This window comes from Haliotis asinina, chromosome 16 (genome assembly GCF_037392515.1).
Source record: "Haliotis asinina isolate JCU_RB_2024 chromosome 16, JCU_Hal_asi_v2, whole genome shotgun sequence".
In the NCBI taxonomy this organism is placed as follows: Eukaryota; Metazoa; Mollusca; class Gastropoda; order Lepetellida; family Haliotidae; genus Haliotis; species Haliotis asinina.
The window spans coordinates 34,361,183-34,385,171 of NC_090295.1; the positions used below are offsets into that span (position 1 = coordinate 34,361,183).

General features: G+C 39.2%; 1 protein-coding gene across 1 annotated transcript in view; it reads left to right on the top strand.

Moving 5' to 3' along the window:
• LOC137268576 (lisH domain-containing protein ARMC9-like) overlaps positions 1–23,989 on the top strand; it is a 29,886-nt gene that overhangs the window by 4,470 nt on the left and 1,427 nt on the right. Inside the window, exons 8-24 of the mRNA XM_067803152.1 lie at positions 372–460; positions 1,622–1,696; positions 8,976–9,100; positions 9,756–9,870; positions 10,472–10,567; positions 12,097–12,187; positions 12,595–12,718; positions 12,878–13,017; positions 13,544–13,620; positions 14,365–14,439; positions 14,945–15,035; positions 15,475–15,530; positions 15,634–15,765; positions 16,642–16,727; positions 17,922–18,043; positions 19,222–19,303; positions 19,976–20,148. Coding sequence (XP_067659253.1) covers positions 372–460; positions 1,622–1,696; positions 8,976–9,100; positions 9,756–9,870; positions 10,472–10,567; positions 12,097–12,187; positions 12,595–12,718; positions 12,878–13,017; positions 13,544–13,620; positions 14,365–14,439; positions 14,945–15,035; positions 15,475–15,530; positions 15,634–15,765; positions 16,642–16,727; positions 17,922–18,043; positions 19,222–19,303; positions 19,976–20,148 — 1,749 coding nt within the window. The remainder of the gene's footprint in view (positions 1–371; positions 461–1,621; positions 1,697–8,975; positions 9,101–9,755; positions 9,871–10,471; positions 10,568–12,096; positions 12,188–12,594; positions 12,719–12,877; positions 13,018–13,543; positions 13,621–14,364; positions 14,440–14,944; positions 15,036–15,474; positions 15,531–15,633; positions 15,766–16,641; positions 16,728–17,921; positions 18,044–19,221; positions 19,304–19,975; positions 20,149–23,989) is intronic.

The following is a 23,989-nucleotide window of genomic DNA, read 5'->3' on the forward strand; positions in this document are numbered from 1 at the left end:
TCAAGTACTGTACTGAAACATGTTTAGTTACATATCAATGCCAACATATCAATGCCAAAGTGTAGACTTGCTGCTGACAAGATGTTTACGTATAGTACGTGGACCATGATTATGTTATACCAGTGCGAAGTCAAATTCTGATTTTTTTGTCAATCTGCATCTGATAAAGCATGAAATTGATTAACTGCGGATTAAAATAGGTACACTGAATATTAAATGTTATCTATACTCAGTTACAATGATTCAAGGTTTTTTCAAGGGGTGTATCAAAGTACTTTTGAACTGATATGTTGATTAGTTTCCCCTGAAACTAAAAGACCCCAAATTCTAGGCACACAGGTGATTATACAACTTTGGTTCCTGGGCTGCAGGTACACAGCAGACGTCAATGCTTGAACAGAAGCTGATGGATGCAGAAAAGAAGACAGCCACATACATGAGACGTCACAGCAGGGTTCAGGTAAAATTGTTTGTCGTAATTCTACGTCCCTCACGACGTAGAAACACATTCATAAATATGGAGAATTTACAGTGTTCCATTTGACACACTCAGGTTGTTGACATTTGTTTTTATCTGCATCAGTTGCTGAAGGCATGACTGCTTACAGATGCTGACAACCAATGGTGAAGCTGGTGCAGATTCAGTCAAACACAGGCAGCCATTTCTTGCTTCAGTGAAAGCATACACATTCTTTACCATAATCTCTCTAGGCCTAGACTTTCTAAGCTCTCTTAGAGCAAATATAGTCGTAAGTGCCATACATTTACATTGATTTACGACTATCTTAGCTCTAAGAGAGCCTGGAAAGTCTAGGTCCTGGTTATTGTCTTGACTATCTTACTAAATGAAAATTTGTAAATCATTGAAAGATAACTTTGTGGGCTAAAATACTGAGTGTTTAGTGATGCATAGATTTATATCTAAGGTTGTGTTTCCTGGATTTGTTGATGGGTCCAAGGGACTCAAGATAATCACTGGGAGTCCATGGCCTAAACACAAGGCTCACAAACTGCTTAACTATGTCACTGTCAGCTTATTCAAGGAATTTTACTGATGTCACATCTCTTGCCTGAGAAACCTGAGCCTATTGCAGATGGAGATTTCATTTTCAATGATCACCTTTGGAACAGAAAATGATAATAAAAATGTGAAGTCTTATAATGTGCTAATCTCCATGCAAGCATGCTCAAAGCGTTAACACACTGATCATCATCCCGGACAACCCAAGCTGCCTGTTAGGCACTAGAAGGTTATAGTCACAAGGCTTTATCTCACTGGGGCCCATTTTCTGCTGGGTGAACAGAGGCAATTTTGAACAAACTCACTTGCCTAAGGTGAGACCACATGTTTCACATGTGCTTCGTTGCGGGACAGGACCGACATCCTAGAAACTCTCAGGTGTCAAACTGCCAAACACAGCCACCCATCCAAGGACTATCCATTCTCAATGGGGCCTAACTGCAACTGATTTGTGACCTGAGCACTACACACAGGACCACTCACCACCAGTTATAGGCATCAGGAATCAATTTATTAGTGATTACAAATTCTTTGCAATTGTCTTGATAATGAAGCAAGCCGATATGAACATTTACATCAGCTTCCGATGCTCTGTTCCAGGCCGACTACCACAACCTGATAGGAATAACTGCAGATCTTGTAGATGCCCTTGAGTCAACTGTTCAGGGGAAGCCAGTGAGTATTTGGTGCATATACGGCTAAAGAAATATTAAAATACAATAATATATCCTTAAGCATGTAAGTGCAAATAGTGCATGCTTTGAATTGTCTCATAGATGTGCATGTATTTTTAATCAGTTACACACTGGTTGGTTTACATGTTTCATGCATTATTTTAACCGTTGACTTTATAACTTACATTTGGCACTGGATAATATTGTTAATTCCAATTAACATTTTTAAGTACAAAATGTAATGTTCATATTGGATTCGGTTGTGGATTTATTTGTAGATGTTGCAAAATGCTTTGCCTCAATTATTTATCATTCTGTAAAACTCAAAAATAGTGGAGTCAATTTGCTTTTCATATTTTGTTTGAAAAAAAACCCAATAAAATATGTTAATTTTTATTGTGTAAATCTGATCAATAGACAAATACAGCTTGCATGTTCTGAGCTTCAGATGCATGACCACAATAGTCTGATAATTGTTTGTCTTTGTATGGAAATGATTTTTGAGCTGACCATTTGATATTCTCAGATGAGCCTGGGATTGTTTATGTAGGAATTATATCTCCAAAAAGTGCCTGTCCCCAAGTTGCAGCCCTGCCCCAGCCATAGGGACACCCTGCGTCACCAAACCCCCAGCACGTAGATCCAGTCCCAACACATCCAGACCCAGATCAACACCCTAAACACCCAGCCCCAGCATCAGCACCAGCCCATCACCACCCACAACCAGTCTTGCCCCAGACCCAATAAACCCAGTTTAAGCCCAACCCCAACCCCAACCCCAACCCCAACCCCAACCCCAACCCCAACCCCCAGCTCTTAAACACCTAAACCCATCCCTGCCTCACACCCAGTAAATCCAGACACATCAGCCCCCAAACACCCGGCCCCGGGCCATGGGCACCCATACCAAGTCCTGCCCAAGATATAATACGCCAAGCCCTGTTTCAGACCCAGTACATCCAGACACACAGGCCCCCAAACACCCAGCCCCGGCCCCTAAGCACCTACACCCAGCCCTGTCCCAAACACTATACACCCAGCCCAGGGCCTTGCTCCTACACACCCAAACCCAGCCCTGCCTCAGACCCAGTACAACCAGGCACCCCAGCCCCAAAACACCCAGCCCCGGCCCTAGCCTTATAGATCCCTACACCAAGCACTGCCCCAGACACAATATACCCAGCCCAGGCCCCAGCTCCTAAACACCCAAACCCAGCACATCCCTGCACACCAGCCACAAAACATGAAGTAGAGCCTATGCCCAATGCATCACCCCAGTAGCTCATCCCTGTCCCCTAGATACTCAGACATACCATCCGTAGCCCCTAAACACCCAGACCCACTCAGAGACAGGGAGCTCCCTGATCCCCCATGTGAGCCCCAGTATTCCAGCATGTCGCCTTGACACACAGCCCCAACAGCCCCAAAATGAGATATTAAATTGTCAGTTCTTTGGATGAATGTGAATCCAACATCTATAACGCCCTGCTGCTAGACACACCTGTTTTAAGCCAACTGCACACAATGCACAATACTTTTTGACTAAGATGAACCTACTGTTGTACTAATATTACTCTTCAGGAAAGTTCCAAGACAGTAAGTATAATCTCTCAATGTCTTCTTGCATCTTAGTTCTCTTTAGTTCTCTTTAGTCCTTGTGTACTACATACATTCAGTGTGTAAGGAAGGCTTCAGTTTCTAGCTGAATATGCATGAGGCTATATGTCCATCAATTTCAAATCTTTCTGACTACATGTTCTCTGCGACATTCAATTAATTGGTTTGCATGAACTAATATTTGTGTGTTATCTAGCCATTAGATATAAGCATGTTTTCATTTGCAGTTAGATTTGAGTTGTTTCATCATTGGGCCTGTTTTAACTTGTCTCCAGATTTCGAAGAAAGACTTCTAATGCATCAGGCACAAAAACAGTAATCAAATACATTATTGAAAGGTCCCTAAAGTATTCTTGAAGCTTAAAAACTGAAATGAAAAAGGAAATAAAATATGAATTCCCTCTTGGAGATTGTCTTCTAAGGTCACTTACATACATGTGGAAAACATGGCTGACATAACACTGATGTGCCTACAGTTTAGCTCTCACTCATGCTTAGAGGCAATGAGGCAATGAGGCAGCCTAGTGCTGAAAGCATTCACTCATCACACCAAAGGCATAGCTCGAATGCAGTGAATACAATGCGTGAAGCCCATGTCTGATGTCCTCACTGTGATATTGCCATAATATTGCCGCATAGTGTTGGTGGGAAACCCAACTCACTCACTCACACCTCCCAGGTGGTGTCATTGATCTTTTGAGGATTTTTCTGTAGAATGTCACAGTTGGAGGAACCAATCTTCACATTTTGATGATGTTCATGTTGCAGGTTTTTGTTTTATCTCAGATCTGTGAAATAATTACCAATACCCAGAGCACCAGATAGCGCATGTATTTGCATATTTTACTCAATAATAATCACATTTACTCAATTAATTACAAATCTGGGAGTATGAAAAACATGTAAGGTTCACTTAAAACCCTATAGGTCTATAATACTTTGCATACTTTACTCAAGTAACTAAATTGGCTTGCATATGGTTCGTCGTGGCGTCCACACTCTACAACAGCATTAGCTACTGGTAGGAGATGCCTATATATACATATACTATTATAATCGAAACCACTGCCCGGGGCTACTCTAATAGTCACATGACTTCCATGTTGAGTTTTTAGAAATGGCTGCGAAATGGTTTGGCAACATGGCAATTACTAAAACCTTTTAGTCTATTGAGATGTATTTATATTTACATATTTAGAAGAGTTAAGTACCCAATAAGGATAAGAAACGTTGTGTAAAAGTACTCAATTCTTTTTACTAGTGGGAGAATACAAAATGCAAGTTACTCCTCATAAAAATGCAATTGCTCATACACAAACAGACATGGGAGAAAATACCAAGTTGCTTGAAAACTTTTCTGGAGCTCTGAATACCTGAAAGTATTTTGTATGTCATAAGTGCCCACTAAGATATTTAATTGTCTGTACACATTCTTGATGTTGTAGAAATCGGATTTAAGTAGAAATGATTGGATTTTGTTAAGTTGGTACTATACAAAGTGACAATCTTCTTGAAAAATGAAATGATTCTGTATGCATCTGCTACACATAGATGTTAGGACATCCCATTACAGGATATGTCAGAATGAACCTTGACCAATCTTAGCATCGTCCTTTACTCAGACGTAGCTGTGTAAAGAAAGTCTGTGTGTGGTCATCCAACCTCATGGAGACAGCATGTTGGTTTCCAAGTGAGTTAAAGGCTTTGACACAGAAAGACATCAACTTTCCTAAGGCCTTGGGAAGAATTGACACACATTGAAATGGAAGTTAGAAACCCTTCTTTTGTGAACCTTTCTTACATTATAATGTGCTTGCCTGAGGCATAAAAATTTAGGAGACATTATCAATCCCTTGCAGTCAACATCAGTTTAGGAGTCAACATCAGTTTGGAACTTTCATCAAGACATCAACTGTGATTGTCTAAATAATAACAAAAAAACAAGGTGGGGCAGGGCAGGTATTTGATCATCACTGAGCAGTTAACTGGCAAAGATTACACTAAGCAGTTTGGAACAACAACAAAAACAATTACAAGTTTAGATCATCTGAACAATTGGCCACTAGCATTGCATCAACAATGATGCAAGCTTCTAAATTCACTGTGTATTTGAGATCATTTGTTCATCAAATACTCCGGTTTTCTGTATCAGGGTAAACCTTGATTATATAAGTAATTTCACTGGTTGTAAAAAGTCGTTCTGATGTGACCTGAACTGGGATGATGTCAGATTTTTGGTGTAGTCAAGGCAAACACTTAGACATATTTTAATGAGATTGGCAGTGAGGACAGTCTGTTTGTTTTGCTGAAAATTTGTATGGTATTATCTAGTATCACATCTCAGGAGCTAAGTTTCTTTGATGCCAATAAAACTATTGCTTTTCAGTTTGGAAATCAGCAAGACGTAACTAGCATATATATTTATATCATTGTATAGATGAGTTGACCTACAACAAGGCCTGATGACCTTGTTCACTCTCACAATGTCCTTGAACAACTGAACGTAATGTCTCTCCTAGATTAACCGAGAGATCTATCTGTATACAAGATGTTTTCAACATGACTGTCACTTATTATGTAAAATTCATTGTTAAACTGGTTGATAGAGTTCTGGCAGTTTCATCAAGACTGTATTCAAAACTTAAATTCATTAGACGGATTTTAATATGTATTAAGCATGTGGGAGGATTTATCTCCTTTCTCAGACTGAATAATAAACATGCTATGTTCTGGCTTCTTCAAGACATTCATTCATTGTGCTGCATGTTATTATTGCTACATTCAGTTGTTTGACATTGAAGCGCCATTTCTTCACTAAAGTCAAACCTTGTTAACCCGATGTTCTTGTGGCCATGGGCTTTAGTTCAGTAATTTGTAGTCTCAAGATAGCTGTGTTAATATTAACAAATGTTGATGAAAATTATTTTTGGATGTGTTAAATCTAAATGTTACAGTGAAATAATGATGTTCGAGTTAACAAGGTGTCTTTGTATTTTGCATATACATTTGAAGATAGAAGAATCTCACCAAATCTTGTAATGCTCTGTCACAGTGTATTAAAGCTGTCTGCCTTATGTCAGTATAGTCACCATTGCATCACATGCTGTCAGCACTGCCACATCAGCACCATTGCATTACTTCACTACTCATCTTCACATCGAACTGCGCAGCACCATGCCACTCCACACCACGCTCTAAATGACCACACAACACCACTCCACACGACACCTCAGCGCAAACACGCCACGCCACACCACAACATCCTATGCCACGCCACATCACACCAGTTCTCAGCACACCACGCCATGCCACACCACACCAACATGACTGAACCCAAATCCCCGATCCATCCTTGCTGTATGTCTTTGTTTCCCCCATACTCAAGGCTTTCACCAAAGTTATAAATGTCTGACATGTGATATAACTGCTATAAATATTGAAAGCAGTGGTGAATTCACCACAGGAGTTCAGGGGTTCAAAATCACATCACCCGATGCTTGGGACAAGTCAGTTTTCATTTTGGACAATGAAATAGTGGTACCATACTTGTCCCTGGGGTATTACATATTTTCTGCTCACTGTTTCATTTCACATCTGGGTTAAAATCTTACATCTGATGAGATCTTTCAGTGCTTCTGTATGTCAATATATCTAGTTTAGTTTCACTTTACAGGCACCTCTTTGTTAGTTATGTCTTCAGTACGTGTTGAAATTACTTTTTTACAGCATATCTCCTCCCCTGTTCAAATATATTATACATATTTTATGCATGAGTCTGGTGTATATCACATTATGACATAATTGATATTTTGATATCCATAGGACATCGGATCACAGATCAAACGCTCTCAAGGAAGTACTGAATTCCTTTTTCTTCTTTTTTCTTCTTTTTTTTTTTTTTTGGAGTGAACCTGCAAAACATCAGCTTTCTCATGATGACCTTTATGAATTATTAAATGTTTTGCATATGTTTCAAGTGTGGTGTAAGCTATAAACTGGTTGGAAATCTTACCACTAGATTTGGATATTGCCAAAGTTTTCGTATTACGATATGTATATGTGTTGGTGTATTACAGTGTGTATTGCAATATATTGTGAAAGTGCAATAAGTGTAAAACATGGTTAAGGTAATGACATTATTGCTTCCAGTTTTCTAAACAAAGCTATTGGCCACTGCCAGGACTTAGATGTGATTGCACAAGATATCAGTTGAAAATGTTTCCAAACTGAAGACTACACTCTTAAGTTTACAACCCAATAAAAAGTGTATGCAGTGGCTTGTGCCATTTTGGTTTGTTTAACAACAAGTGCCAGTACAAATTTAAACTTTTAATTTATATGGTTTGAAAGTCACACAAATGCAATTATATGACCAATTAACATTCTCATGTTATGTATAATAACATAAAGGAAATACACCACAAAAATTACCACTCATAGTCACGGAAATTGCCAATCGTATCAGGTGAACCGCTTTACAGAAAGTATACTGCAGTATATTGTATTGTGAAGTTTGAATTACAATGTGCCAGTTAACCGGTATTATCACCCACCCCTACTTACCACCATAAGTCATGTCAACTCAGTTCATGTGTTGTCACCAAAATCAACAAAAAATGATACTAAGGTTTATGTTTTGGGGAAGAGGAGAGTTGGGGGTTAGTGGAGAGGGTTGTTTGTAAGGGAAGGGGAGAGAATTTAGTAAAAATGCATTATTCAGTTTCATTTACTGGAATAGTTTTGGAATAGTAACATTAAATAAACCTATAATCAAAACTTCAAGTCACTTGCAATCTTTACGTCACAAAGTATAGTGTGTCTTTCATGATGGATACACTTGAAAGATTAAGAATTTTCTGATCATGAAAATGAATAATCAGATATTAGCTAGTTCCAAAGTTGCAGTTAGACTAGGTCTTGTTGTCATGGATATGGCACGCTATGACACTATTTTCAGGTACTCATGTAACTTAATTACTAAACAGTACTAACCTAGCGCTGGAAGATACGTCTCTGCAAAGTGTTGATGTGATTACTAATGTGATCTGACTCATGGTAGAAGATGGGGGATTCAGGTACTATTTTGTTTAATTATTTTGATTGCAAAATGTGTGGCCAATAAAGTCAAAAGATTAGCCACATGACTTCAATTGACCTTGCCCTTTACATCCTCACAGTGACTGTCATCTGCCAGGCTCTCTTTACTGTCGCTGTCTCTACTCTTACCCCTGTTAAACGTGTCACCAACTGGTGTCCATGTTACAAACAAGTGATGACTTCCCCTTGATGAATTATTACATACTTACTCCACTGGTGTACCCCTCTCCTACTACAGAATGATGTCCCTTGTCACACTGTGTCCTTTGCTATAACAGGATATGAAACTCTGAAAAATGTCAGCCAGACATCAGGGACATCTTAATTTTGACCCAACCATTTAGCATGGAAATTTGAGGATCTGGCAGTCCATGTTTAAAATAACCCATCACTGTCAGACAGGTAGGGAGGTTTCTCAAACATTGACCATAGCAATGTGTCACACTACATGTAGCATTGTGTCCCTGACTTCTACTTATGTCCCTGACAACTTTTTCCTCCCCTGCTATACAATCATGTCCTTATATGCAGATTGGTGTCCCCTGTCATGGTGGTGTATGTTTCAGATCACCCCTGAGTACCTCCAACAGCTGTGTACCCGGCTGTTCAGTGCACACATGAGGACCTCAGTAGACCTCGTCAGGCCAGGAACTGCAGGCGAGGCGCTGAGAGCATCTGTTATTCCAGCAAAGTAAGCAATAGGAATGGTTTGTGACTTCTTATACGCAGTGGATGAGGGGAGATCTCCCTGTTCAAAATGCACTAGTCAGTGGAAACTGGCGAGGGTTCTTTTTAACACAAATCCATGGGACATGCAGCTGCAAACTTCACGTTGCACAAACTAACTGGATTCGCTCGTTGCCATGCCTTCTTGTAAACACATTCTCGGCACAGGTCCAACTTATCCTTGTTTGCCAGTAGCTAGACCACCTTCAGTAAGACAAAAATGTTTATTGCAATATGAGGCCTTTAGAACTGGTTCAGAATCATCGCCCTCCAAAGCTACTAGTGAGTGAAGACTGTAATCACAGGGATGTATTTGTCCTCAGCACAATTAAGTATTCACACATTTCAAGCAATCACCGTAAGAGGCGACTAACGGGATCGGGTGGTCAGGCTCGCTGACTTGGTTGACACATGTCATCGGTTCCCAATTGCGTAGATCAATGCTCATGTTGCTGATCACTGGATTGTCTGGTCCAGACTCGATTATTTACAGACCGCCGCCATATAGCTGGAGTGCGGCGTAAAACTAAACTCATTCACTCACTCACTCAAGCAATCACAGGGTTAGGATTTTTCTTTGGTTTAACAGCTGATGTTGGTTTCTGTTTTCTTGATTCCAGACAAACAGTGAGAGATGCTGAGACATACGCCAGTCTGGACTATCAGCGACTCAAGAAGGACCTGGTGGAGGGCTCCGACAGGAAGAAGGCCCTCCTCCTGCAGGCTCTCCGATGGGTCAGTCAGACAAGGGACATAACCTTGATTGCAGACAAAGTGTTTTGTGCAAACTTAGAAAGGAATCTTTATTTGAATTGGGACTTTTTTAGACACCACATATTTAGGCATCGGTGTTTACTCTTTCTGTGACAAGGCAAATCATGTAGCAAGTAGGTGTAAATACTCAGATGATGGTTGATTGTGTTAAAGATAAACTTGTCTGTAATGTAGTTGTGGCCCATTTTACAATTTTTCACATGGTAATCAAGATCTGAAACTCATTACAAATGAAACAAGATAGTGGTAATTACAACTTACATTTCCGTTTTTATAGACATCTTACTTATGTACTGAATTGCAGAATAAATTGCCTCTGTTCTCCAGAGTGGTGACATTCAAGCACCTCAAAGGAAGCTTGTGTAATATAGAGTAATAATGTGTTGGTGCCCAGAGCATGCACAAATGTGTGGAAACAGGCAATTATTATTAAAACGCAGACGTTTTTATTGAAGAAGCCTTTGCATACAACAAAAAAGGAGTGACAATTTGAACGTAATGATCGTTTCCCTCAGTTCCACTCCATGAGTCGTTCTTATCTATAGTCTGCATCTTCTTGCAGAGGTTAACCCGTTCTCGTGTGGACCAGCGGGATGTAATTATGTCAGCCTACATACAACATGACCTGTTAGGATGTGCTAAAGAAGGGCCGTACAGGGTGAGTGTAATCTAAGATATTGATATTATCATGAGTGAGTGAGGGAGTTAGCATACAGCATGACTTGTAAGGATGTGCTGAAGACAGGGTGCATATAATATGAGATATTGTGTTTGTGACATAAGTGAGTCAGCATTCAGCACAAGGGTGCTTGTGCTAAAGATGGTCTGTATAAGGTGCTTATCTAAAACAGTGTGGTGGAGTGTAACATAAGGTATATTTGGGAATACTTTTTCTCAGCAAACTACAGAAACTAGCTCTGGGGGTTGAGTTCTGTCCAGGATTCGAACCCAAAACCCTCATTCAAGCACACAAACGCAGCCTCATGGCTGAGGCGAGCGGTTAACATACAGTATCACTAGTTTGGATATACAGTGGAAGCTCTAGAAACCGGCAGCCCTCCAATTCGGCATGCTCTCATTATCGGCACTAAAATTTGGTCCTGGCAGAAGCTTGTTAACATATGATCATTTACGTGCCGTATAATCCATTGTTGGTCTATTCCGAATTTCAGCACAACAAAGTTCCACCGTTTGTACAGTAATTAACGCTCTGTAAATCAGCATCTAGTATGTCAGATATTCTGTCGATTCGCTGCACGTGTATTAAGAACACAGTAAATTTGACAAAATTAATATATTGTCAACACATTGTTCATTCATTTTTTACAGTACATTGAAGATCATTCTCGGGTTGAAAAAGGAAAAGTTGTCTAAATCAGTACGCCCTTATACAGACATTATTTGCAGGTCCCAAAGAATGCCAGTTTTACGGGCTCCCACTGTATTGAAACTGGGTGATTCAGAGTGCATGTTGCCGTACATGGCTGTAGATAAGCTGATCTCATAGATAAGCCAAGGTAGCTAAGGTCTTAAGTTAACTCTTAGAATCAGTATCAAAATGGTATATTCAGTACATAAGTGAAACCACCAACCTTTGTACATCTTCTCATCATGATAAGTCTTCAGAAATAAAGTGTCAACAAATCGATATAATCTAAAATAATGGTTGGTATGAAAATTGGTTATGATGATTAAGTGAAGTGGTAAGAAGTCCCCCTGCAATATCAAAGTGGTGAACACAAAAAGCGTGGAGTTATAAACCACTGAAAGAAGAATTGACATGCTACAGGTGAAAATGGCTCTATATATTCAACATTGTTCAAAATTTTTTTTATTTAATTTGTGAATGGGTTTACTTTTACACTGCTTTTTAGCAGCATTTCAGCAATGTCACAGCAAGGGACTCCATAAATAAACTGTTATCTTCTGTGTAGAGAAAGTCAGCAGATTTCCAGTTATGGCCATGGTTTTTACCCTCAGTCTTGCAGATATTGGTGTGATATCCAGAATCAGAATGGAGAATTCTGAAATAAAACCTGAAAACAGCTGTGTCTCCTGTGATTGAGTTAAGGTTTTTGGTGAGTGTTTGTTATAGATAACCAGAATGATATTAGTATGATGTTTTAATGTCTTCCTCCTACAGACAGGTGTAGAATAGCTCAGGTGATATCATCATGTTTGTTCCAGCAAGCTGTTGAGGACATGCTGACATCAGATAATGAAAGTGTGAAGCAGTACACAGCACGACTCTTCAATGCCTTTGCCTCTCTGTCAGTTGGTGAGTTGAAGTAATTCTATTGTCGTAGGAAAGCCCCTTTTATAACAGAATTACATAAGTGTCCAGGAATCTTCCAATCATAATGTAGAGTTATCTCAGTGTCCAAAATTGATTGTGATATATATGGCTTGAACATTGATGTGATTGTATTTGTGACTTCTTAACCAATACAACTGAATTCTACAAGTAACTGTCAAAAGACTTTCAGTTCGAAGCCTCCTAATGAAGTGATGAATGTAACCTCCCTGTTGACGATTGTGTTTTAATGTGAAAATACAGATCTGAAGTAACCTGGGGAAGTAATGTAGGTGGGTTTGTTCGAGTTTTGTACCCTATCAAATCTCACATGTGTTATGTAAATTGAATGAAAAGTAAAAGTTTGTAACGTAATATGGTTTTAAATTAAGGTCGCTCATACCTGGCATTGAACAGTGAGCTGATGCCGTCCTTGATGGACAACCTGCGTAGTGAGGACAAGGATTCCCTCACCAGAGAAATGATTCTTGGAGCCTTGCAGAAACTCAGTCTCAGGTAACCATGGTAACAGCATTCTTCATCCCCAGAATCCACCTTCATTTGATGTCATTGGTAACATAAATGTATTTATCTGATGAAATTGAACATGAGATGCTGTTACTCCTCTTTTGAGATTTAGAGAACTACGAAATTCTACCACTCTACTTTATGCAGACGTGCCCTGCAGTCAGCCATGATTGACAAGGGAGTGATTGAGTGGCTGGTGGGAGTGCTGGAAGACAATGACTCCCTGTCAGACTACACCCTAGAGTATTCTGTGGCATTACTCATGAACCTATGTCTCCGCACTTCTGGTATGTTTCATCAAGTTTTGAGAATCTATCATCTTGACTAACATCAAACAATAGTTCCATGCCCCTTGTGATTCCATGGAACTGATCACCTGTTTCTTTTGATGGTTTGCCCTGCTGGCATTTATGCTAGAAATGCTAGAAGTTTCCTATGTCAATTAGCGATATTGGGACTGTTGTAGAATAAATTGTCTCCAATTTGGGAGTCGATTAACCCTCTTAGCATTTCATGCCAGAAATATTCCCCAATTTCCTTTGGTAGATTTGTAGTTCCAGGCTCCAGATTCAGTAGTGATTGGTTCTGTGGAAGTTCCAACTAGAAATACATCTCCAGCAATCTGTGCTGATTGTAATAGGTGACTGTGAGGATCAGGTGCTCAGACTCTGATAGTGTTCATAGTTACAGAATTGTCTCTCACAGATATATTCATGAAGCCACCATATGGCTAGAATACTAACTGAATTCAGCATCAGACAACAAATTAAAGAAGTCAGACCATGAAATGTTGGGGTCTTTTTATATTTGTAGGAAAGAAGCGATGTGCCAAGAATGCTCGCCAGACTCTGAAAGTCCTCAGTGATCTCCTGGGCCATGACAATACTGAGGTAACATTTCTACTGCAACCACCAATGGATTTATTTTCAGGTCTTTTAGTGGAACTGTAAAGTAAATGTAATAACGAGTGTCTAGATTAGTGATTCTGGGTTAGAGTTGACTTTTGAGAATCCGTGCCAGTCTTGGTAACTGTTTTTATAGGTTCAGTGTATCATGCTTGTTAGCGCTGATGGCGTTGGTAGTTGTTTACAATATCAGTCTCTAGGCCATCTGCCTTGGCAGAGCAGAAGTAAAGAAACAGAGCCAGATATTTTTGGCTTTCCTGTCAACACATTCAGATGCACTTTGTTTGCAATAACTGTTCTCCATGTTTGAGGCAACCTGACTTATTTTGATCGTGAATTAGACAAAAGTTAAGGGGGTCCTAGTTGTCTACAATTTATAGTGACGGGTTGCTTGCCGTCAACACAGCTTGCTTAAGGAAACCTATAATCATGGATTCAAATTTATGACTGACTCTAGATCTGTCAGCACTTTCCCCATGCATTGGGTTATGGTTAAATCATGGACCATCATTTCTATGAGCTTTGCTCCCACATTTTGCCGACATCCAAGGTTAAAACTGGACAACTGTTAAACGTTTAACCAACCTCACTTTCACTTTGCCCTCATACCATGCTTGGAAGCCATGTAATAACACTGAATTCTGTGCAAATGTGAATCCATTTTACTGAGTACCCTAGGTGACCATAAATCTAAGCTGTGGAAATGTTAACCTCTTTGTTTCCTTACAGATCCTGCCCTATGTGAATGGTGCCTTGTACAGCATCTTGGCTATTCCTTCCATCAGGGAAGCTGCTAAAGCTATGGTATGTTTATGCCAGGAACTTGATCACAATCTGGAGATAACCTATGTATTTACAATGTTTTCACATAAAGTTTTTACAATGAAAACTGTAGCAGAACAGACCCCACTTTACTCACACGTTACTTACATGGTTCACAGAAACCTGGAAAAGAGCATGAGTTGATCTTGGCGAGAACTTATCTAAAAATTAGTGGCTTGAAGCTCATTGATTTCAACAATAATACTTGAGTACTTGAATTACAGTTGGTTATTAGCCACACATGCTTGTGTAAGAGGCAACTAATGGGATAAGGTTTTCAAGCTTTCTTGACACATATTGTCTCAACCATTCTGAGTAGGTTGATGACGATATCAGTCAGGAGAGAGTTGCTCAAGATGGAATGATTTAGAGCCAGATATCATTCTTCTAGAATAGTTCATCAAACAACAAACCAACAAACAATCTGACTCTGGGTATATAAGCTCGTATAGTTTCTCTTCCTTCATGTTAAATGCTGCTTTTTCAGGATATGGAAGAAATTCTTAGATGTTTTATCAAAGATGGCCAGCAGGATATGAACAGACAGATAGAGTTCATCATTAAACAATTAAATTCAAGTAAGTCCTAGTAGAGTCTTTATCTTGCAGACATATATCTTAGAATACAATATATATTCTATAGTCCCTTCTCCTCAAGAAGTTGATTCAGTGCAAATAAAACCAATGACCTGGCAGGCAGGGTTCCAAGACAAAGAGTTTTCATCATATTTAGGATGCAGTGTAGTATTGTACTTGACTCTGGTCTCATGTCAGTATTCTGAGTTATAGAAGGTCCCTGGTAACCTATGCTGCTCATAAACGAAGACTCAATATATGAGTGCTCAATAACTTGATTGATTGAGAGTCGTCTTGCCCCAGCTTTGTTGTCTTTGCTCTTAAGATCAGTCACTGTTTTATGTGGTCCAGTTGTTTACAGACAACCATCATTTATCTGTGGACTGTTGTGTATACACAGACCAGCAAAAGATTCAGGTTCTCTTGATGTTTCTTGCTTCAGATGAAGCTGGTGATGAGTACGAGTCTGATGATGAGGAAGAAGAAGATGATGATGAGGTAGGCAGTAATATTAATCCTGGAAGACTGCTCAAATGTTCTCAGAAGATTCATGAAGTGAATGGCTCAAATTTAACTGACGTTATTGATTGTACTTTTCCAGGAGGACCAAGATGCTTTGGAGGCAGATTTGGACAAGGACGAGATGATCAGACCTCAGCCTGGTGAACTGGCTGGTGAATCTATGTTGTGTAGAGACTACCAGGGAGAGGCAGACGGCTCCAACAGAAAGAGGGTGAGTTGGGTGTATTATGTAGACAGGTATAAGCCATGGAATCCATGTTATGTGTGGACTACCAGGGAGAGGCAGACAGTTCCAGCAGAAAGAGGGTGAGGTGGGTGTATAATTTAGACAGGTATAAGCCATGGAGTCCATGTTGTGTGTAGACTACCAGGGAGAGACAGACAGCTCCAGCAGAAAGAGGGTGAGGTGGGTGTGTAATTTAGACAGGTGTAAGCCATGAAGGCCATGTTGTGTGTAAACTACCGGGCAGACAGCTCCAGTAGGAGGAGGTTTAGCTGGGTGTACAATGTACTCTTATCTTACCTACTCATAAATGTCATTTTCTTATTGGCTAAGCTCTCTCCTATTATTTTCAATGTGCCCCACTTGCAGTTGAGGTACGCTGCAATGTACCCGCTGCCAACAGCAGCTCATTTGGTACTTCTTTTTATCTTGAATTACATTGAATCACACTTGATGCACAGAAATTACTGATGTTTTGCAATTGCAGATTGATGGAAGGGAGATAACTCTGAATTTGTTTTTCTTGTGTTATCTGCAAAATCTAGTGATGGCTACGAAAATGTTTGCCTCACATTCCAATAAATACATTTTGACAAAACTTTCAAATGTAGTCCCTGTGTGAATTAAGAAGGGGAATTACACCACGATGACTAAGACAATACCTTCGGGAACAAGGTACATAAACAAACATTGAGGGTACATCAATCATTGCCCCCCTCATGACCCTGAGCAACTCATAATGTATAAGCCATGGAGTCCATGTTGTGTGTAGATGCCTACCAAATAGACAGCTCCAGCAGGGAGAGTATTCTGCTTTTCCTAGATACTGTGTATTGCGACTTATTATCTCATCTCTGTCTACAGCATACAGACCGAGTATCAATGCACGAGCCCTTGACACGCCCAGCCACCCCCAGTCAGAGACGAGCTGCAGAAAGTACAGCACCACGGTGAGTCATTCAGTTTATAACCCTTGAGTGTGTTACTGGAATGAAGTGATGTGAGACTAGAATGAGATGTTGTCAGACTTTTATGAACATTATATTTACAAGACATTCTAGAAGTCAGTTGACTAAACTTGATGAAAGTATTAGCATCTATTCATGATTGAAACATGACATAAGATCAGAACCACTCTCTCTTTAATTACATACTTATTCATCAAAATATGTAAACAGTAACACAAAATACACACAAGTTACTGTTCCTCATATGAAATTAAGTAACTCAAATTTCGTGTGTTTTCAGCTTAGCTGATTAACATATCAAAGTATATTCAATTTTTAGCAATGGCTTTAGTGATAGTAAATATGCCTTTCAAGAACTGAACAGGGCTCGATTTAAGAGATGGTAGCCTACTTGCACCAGGTGCAACCTAAGATAAAGACCTAGTTGCTTCAGACAAATTCCAGTTGCACCAAAGTGTGTTAAAATGTCAGAAGTTCGGTGCATATTAGCATATTTCCATGATGTAGTACCCATGAAACCATAGCAATACAGAGACTCAGCCCAGCCCTGTATAGCCCAGAGCTGTCATAGCCAAGACATGACTATAAATAGCAATGTTTCAGTTCCATAGCTGTTCCTAGTTTAGCAGAAAACTGACATATTTATGCTTATAATATTAGATTTGTTTTTTTGTTTTTTTCCTTAACAATTGACTTGCACATTGTGCAAGTTAAGACTCATAAGAAGGCTGCACTTTGAAATACTGGGTTGCACCAGTGCATGTTACAAGCACTAAATGGAGCCCTGCTGAAGTATGGTAAATTAATTATATGTTTATTAAATTTAGCAAAACTTTCATACGATTTAAATGATGTTAATTAAGAACTGTCCTCATGTAGAGTTGTAGGTTTGACAAACATCTCACACTATTTTGTGGCTAGGAAATAGGAAATACACTAGTAGAAATTTTGTTGTGGTTATAGCGCTTTGTTTGTAAATATTATCCATTTGTTAAATTAGCCTGTGCATTTAGAAAATGGATTCATTCTGAAATAATCCTGATTATATTAAGCTAATTACTGCCAATAATGTTTCCTTGTGTTTGAGATTTTCCACTGTCACTAATGTCATACAACACTATAAAACACCTAGAATCCACTGACAATGTAAACATGTGGTTGTCTCCCTTGGTATAGTATGGGAGGAGGTGATAGGCCTCCGTCACGCGGCAGTACCAGCAGGCCGAACACAGGAAGCAAGGACTTAACAGTACGACCACCTACACGAAGTGGCAGTCGACCCAGTTCTCAAGAGAGCGGTACGTCTGTGATCTATTCTGACACTATGTGGGTAGTTTTTTTCGGTGACATGTGTTATCGTACCCTGGTGATTGGTTTGTAGCTCCTAATATCATTCACTGAATGATATGTTTAAAACTTTAATTCTTTTACAGGTCGCCTTCATACAGCTCAAAGGTCATTACTGACAATGGTAGTAGACACTAAACAAATTGAAACAAATTGACATATGGTGTCAGATCTGGATACCGAGGGAAAGAAATAAATGTTATCCAACATAAGTATTATTAGAGTCATATTCAATACAGTGTTATATAACTTGAGTTGTAGTCAGGCATATATGTGGTTGATACGTACAGTTGTAACCTGTGAAGAACAGGGTTACAACTGGTTTTCAGCAACCTTTGCTTGTTATAAAAGGCAACAAAGTGGATGGGGTGGTCAGGGCTGACTTGGTTGACACATGTCCAATTACGTAGACTGATGCTTTTGATGTTCATCACTAGACTGTCTAGTCCAGACTTGATTGTTTCACAAACATCTGCAATGTAGTTGGAATACTGCTAAGTGTAGTGTTAAACAGCAAATCAACCTAGAATAACAACACGGTCAGGCAGGTCACACATTGTAGCCAGTTAATCCAGAATCAACTCTTTATATTTTTTTTATTTTTTAACTCCTCACTTAACAGTATTGCATCTATACAACGGTGGCCTGAACCAGACAGCTTAGAGATTGATATTGTGAGCAACAATCGATGCCATTACGGTGTGAGTGAGTTTAGTTTTATTCAATATTCAACTATATGGCAGCATCCGTATATTATCAAGTCTGGACCAGATAATCAAGGAATCAAAGTCATGAATCAATCTGTGCAACTGGAATATGAGATGTCAACCCAGTCAGCAAGCATGACAACCCAGTCCTGTTAGTCACCGCTTAGGACAAGCATGGAGTACTGAAGGTCAATTCTAACCTGGACCTTTATGGGACCAAATAAAATAGCACCTTATCTTTCTGAGTATAAACGGGGATCAAATATGGACCCATGAGGGTATGACGACTCACATTTAACTAGGTCTATGAGTCTACCAATCCATGTAGCTGCCTCTTGTATCATCATATGATGTTTTGTTTGATTCTAATTCAGCATCCCCATCAAATATTACTCTTGTATAAATGTTGATTCTTTTCCAAGGTCGACGTACATCAAGTCAAGCTAGCGACCGACACCTCAGGCCATCAACTAAAGCTATGGAGAAACTTGGTCCAGGAGCAAAGTAGGTTTCTGTACCTCATAAATATGTGGAACAATGTGACATGTTTCTGTGATGTACCAATTTTGTCATAAATGTTCACAAACTGTTGAACAAAAGTAATGGAACATGAGGTATTATTGCAAAATTTTGTTACAACTATGTTAAAAAGTACCATTCATATCCACAAAAGAGTTTGATCTGGCTGTGTTTTTCCTAAATACCAACCAAGTCTCTTCTTTGAAGTGGGAGACTGTGGGGTACCCTAGTGGTTAAAGCATTCATTCATCAAGCCAAAGTCCCAGGTTCAATTCCCAACATGGTGTGTGAAGCCCATTTCTGGTGTCCCCCACTGTGATTTTGCAGGAATATTACTAAAAGCGGCATAAAAACCTTACTCGCTCATAGAAGTGATATTTTGTGCAAAACCAGTGTTTTTCTCAAAGGCTTTCACCTGTTTAGTTTCTGTCAGTGTGAATTTTTTATGGCATTTAGAAGCTGCCATTATGAAGAGTAGCAAAGTTTATGGATTGACAACTTGATATTGGAATACAGGAGATGTTTCAGTTTAGGAAACAGTGATAGCATCTACTTTGCAGTTACTTTAAATATTAATTGGAGGTTGCTGGAAATAGCTTTCCAGAGAAAATCATCAAGGGAGATTAGTGTTTGACAAATCTATCAATATATTTTCAGTGTCAATGAGTATGCAAGTGCTTTTGGTTCTCGCCCTCGCATTCCACGAACCCCAGGCCCTGATAACTTGAAGCGTCCCTCATCTGGCTCCAGTAAAAGTTCCCTCTCCAAGAATCCTCCTCAACCCCAGTATTCTGAGTCAGGGCCTCGTCCTAGCTCAGCAGGGAAAACTGGTAAGTAACCTGAAGTAAATGAGATACAATCCTCTGTGTGTTCAGATGCTCATGCTGTTGATCACTGGATTGTCTAGTCCAGGCTTGATTATTTACAGACCACTACCATGTAGCTGGAATATTGCTGGGTAGGGTATAAAACTAAACTCATTCAATCACTAATGTTTACTACTTCATGTGGGGCGGTGGAGTAGCCTAGTGGTTAAAGCGTTCGCTCGTCACGCCGAAGACCCGGGTTCGATTCCCCACATGGGTACAATGTGTGAGGCCCATTTTCTGGTGTCCCCCGCCGTGATATCGCTGGAATATTGCTAAAAGCGGCGTAAAACTAAACTCACTCACTCACTCACTCACTACTACTTCATGTTTTCAGAGTAGAATGACTGGAATTTGTTCCTGAAATACATTTTGTGTTCAGGTTCAAAACAGCTGGAGAGATTATTCATTCTTGAGTGATAACATACCTATTTTATCTTGACTTAACCTTCCAATTATGGGTAATATTAGCTACTGTCAAATTATATTGCATCACTTCATTTCAGCGTTGAGAAACATGGAATATCTTTCTTATAAACTAGACTGATGTGCATCCTTGTCAAAAATAACATACATTCTAAATTTTCTAAAAGGTGCTGTTGAAAACATTGTTTGTGGGTTTTACTTGTAAATAAGTCATAGAGAGGAAGGTGAAAGGTTCCAAATATGGTGAATGTAGAGGAAATTCCAATGATTTTCATCCACATTTATGCATTGTTGCCATGGCAACAAGAAATTTGCACAGTGTTGTCTTGGTGAACAAAACACCTTTAGTGAGTTTGTCACGACATTTACTCAATCACTTTGCATTGATTTTAATGAATTTGTAACTAAATTTCATTGCAGTGCCAATTTCTTATCTTATCAAAGTATGATCAGTTGTGTTAAACACCTGCAAAAATATTACAATCTTGCTACCCTTAATTCAGACCACATAACATTAGAACTGCCTATAGCACCTTACTACATTCATAAACTGCTACAGTCTGAGGGAAGCAAGTTGTTTTATATCACTCTTCTCCCGTCAAAATTCAAGAAATCAGCCTCAAATTTACAATGGGAAACCATACTTGAATCTAACATTTATGAATCAGATTGGAGAACATACAATATTATTCCATTTAGATGTACACAAAGTACAGAATTAAGATGGTTCCAAGTGAAAATTGTTAACAATATCTTAGGCACGAACTATTATCAACGTAAAATAAAAGCCAGTGACTCACCCCTGTGTAGCTATTGTAAAATTTCCAATGAAACTATTTTACACCTTTTTTGGGACTGCAATGTGATAAATAGACTTTGGAAGAAAATTGAAGAGTGGCTGATGTCTGATGCTGGAATAAGAATTAAACTGACCCCACAAACCATACTATTTGGATTAAAGGAAAATCGAAATGATCCTTTGATAATAATTTTGCTTCTTACTAAACAAACAATCTTTTGCAACCGAAAATATGGAATAATACCAGACCAAAAGAACATCTTTAGAATCTGCTGCCAGTACTATTATGTCTCAAAATGTATAGCATTTACAACGTGTTCATATGATAAGTTTACAAAATTTTGGTCATCCCTACATACTGTATTTGCCTTGTAATGCACTACCTGCTTGGATATAGTCCATATCTAACACTGAACTTAAGCAAAGACTGTAGAGCAATATACTAGTATGTTTATGACATTAACACCATCACATACCTGTGAATACATATAAGGCTGGATTTAATGCTTTGATGTTTGCACTGGCACTAATTTTACCTGATGAACCTACTTATGAATCTAACCTGCACAAGGTGCAAGTTATTCTTTGGGAAATACATCAGTATTGAGTCGAACATTATAAGCACACAGTTTTGAAATTTGGATGGTTCAGCTGAGATCTTGTCATAGGCTACACCTGCCTGGTGCAAGCAGGATAGCAAATATTTGAATCCAGCCCTGTATACCCTTCCGTTTTGTTGATAGCAGCATATAACATGTGACCTGTACACTGAAAAAATGTGCAAATAAAAAAAAAAAAAATTATAGTGCATCATTTCATTTCAGCGTTGAGAAACATGGAATATCTTTCTTATAAACAAGACTGATATGCATCTTGTCAAAAATAACATATATTCTAAATTTTCTAAAAGGTGCTGTTAAAAAAATTGTTTTTGGGTTTTACTTGTAAATGAGTCATAGAGAGGAAGGTGAAAGGTTCCAAATATGGTGAATATAGAGGAAGTTCCAATGATTTCCATCCACATTTATGCATTGTGGCCATGGCAACAAGAAATTTGCACAGAGTATTGTGAGTGAGTTTGTCACGACATTTACTCAATCACTCCACATACGTGGTAATGGGGCGGTGGGGTAGCATTGTGGTTAAAGTGCTGGCTCATCACACCAAAGACCCGGGCTCAATTTCCCACATGGGTACAGTATGTGAAGCCCATTTCTGGTGTCGCCCACTGTAATATTGCTGGAATATTGCTAAAAGTGGTGTAAAGTCATACTTGTTCACTTACATGTGGTACTCTGTTGCATTTTGTCACATGGTGTGTCAAACTAGAAACTATAGTTGGAATATTGCTGAGTGTATCAATCGAGAAAACCTGAAAACATTGCCATAAAGAAGTGTATTGGACAGGTATACGTATATATGAATGTTTCTGTAGCAAAAGCCTTCTACCATGCAGTTTGCTTCATATATTCCAACCTGTTTGTTTCCTAGCCTGATAGTTGTCACTGGATGTATGCAGGTGAGTATGGAGAGAGGGCTGTCCTCACTGCTGGAATCTTCTGTGTCTTTGTGTACATGGTCCCTAATCCTCGGTTCTGTAAGCACTCACTTTCAAGACAACCATGCATGGTGGATTTATGGCGTTTCTTGAACTCTTTTGAAGTTCGGAATTCAGAAACGTCCTCTGTAAGACAAAATTACATCAGAACCCCTCGTCTCCTGTACTGGTTATTAGTCAGCCATGTCAGAGGCAAATTCAGAGTGAAGTCTTTGATGATTATCAACTGTAAAGATCCGTGCTAGAACTGGTCTTCAGCAGCCCATGCTTGTTGTAAGAGGTGACTAGTGACATCAGGTGGTCAGGTTCGCTGTCCTGGTCGATGTCTGTCATTGTATCCCATTTGTGTAGATCATTGCTCACGATGTTGATCACAGGATCACATCTGTACCGATTACAGACCTGCCATAGATCAGAATCAGGGTAAAATATTGTCAGCTTTAGAAGATGGTAAGCAGGTTCATATCATCCCATCTGTGGAACAGAGGGTTTTAGTAAATCATCAGGATGAGATGGAATCTGAGTGTTTGGTTCAGCATTTTCGTTCCAGGGAGATAACATCCTCAAATATTATGAACAGAGTGCCCAATTTAACAATACATTAAAACAAACTCCATGTAATTAATCACTTATATCTTACCGTGGTTGAATATCTTTCTTTAACAAAACTACAATATTTCTAAATGTATGAATTACTCATTTGCTTCCTAACTGAAAGACAATATGTTAAATTTGGTGATTCTTTATTTATTGTACTATGTACCAGTCTCACAACCTTCTGTCAGCACAGTTCACAAGTGCACAGATCAATGCTCATGCTGTTGATCACTGGATTGTTTGGTCCAGACCCGATTATTTGCAGACCGCCGCCATATAGCTGGAATATTGCTGAGTGCGGCGTAAAACTAAACTCATTCACTCACTCTATCAACACAATATTGTTTTAATTACAAAACCCTGTTTCTCCCTTTTAGTTGATTTCATTTATGTATGCTTCACTTATCAGTGATATATGGTGTGTT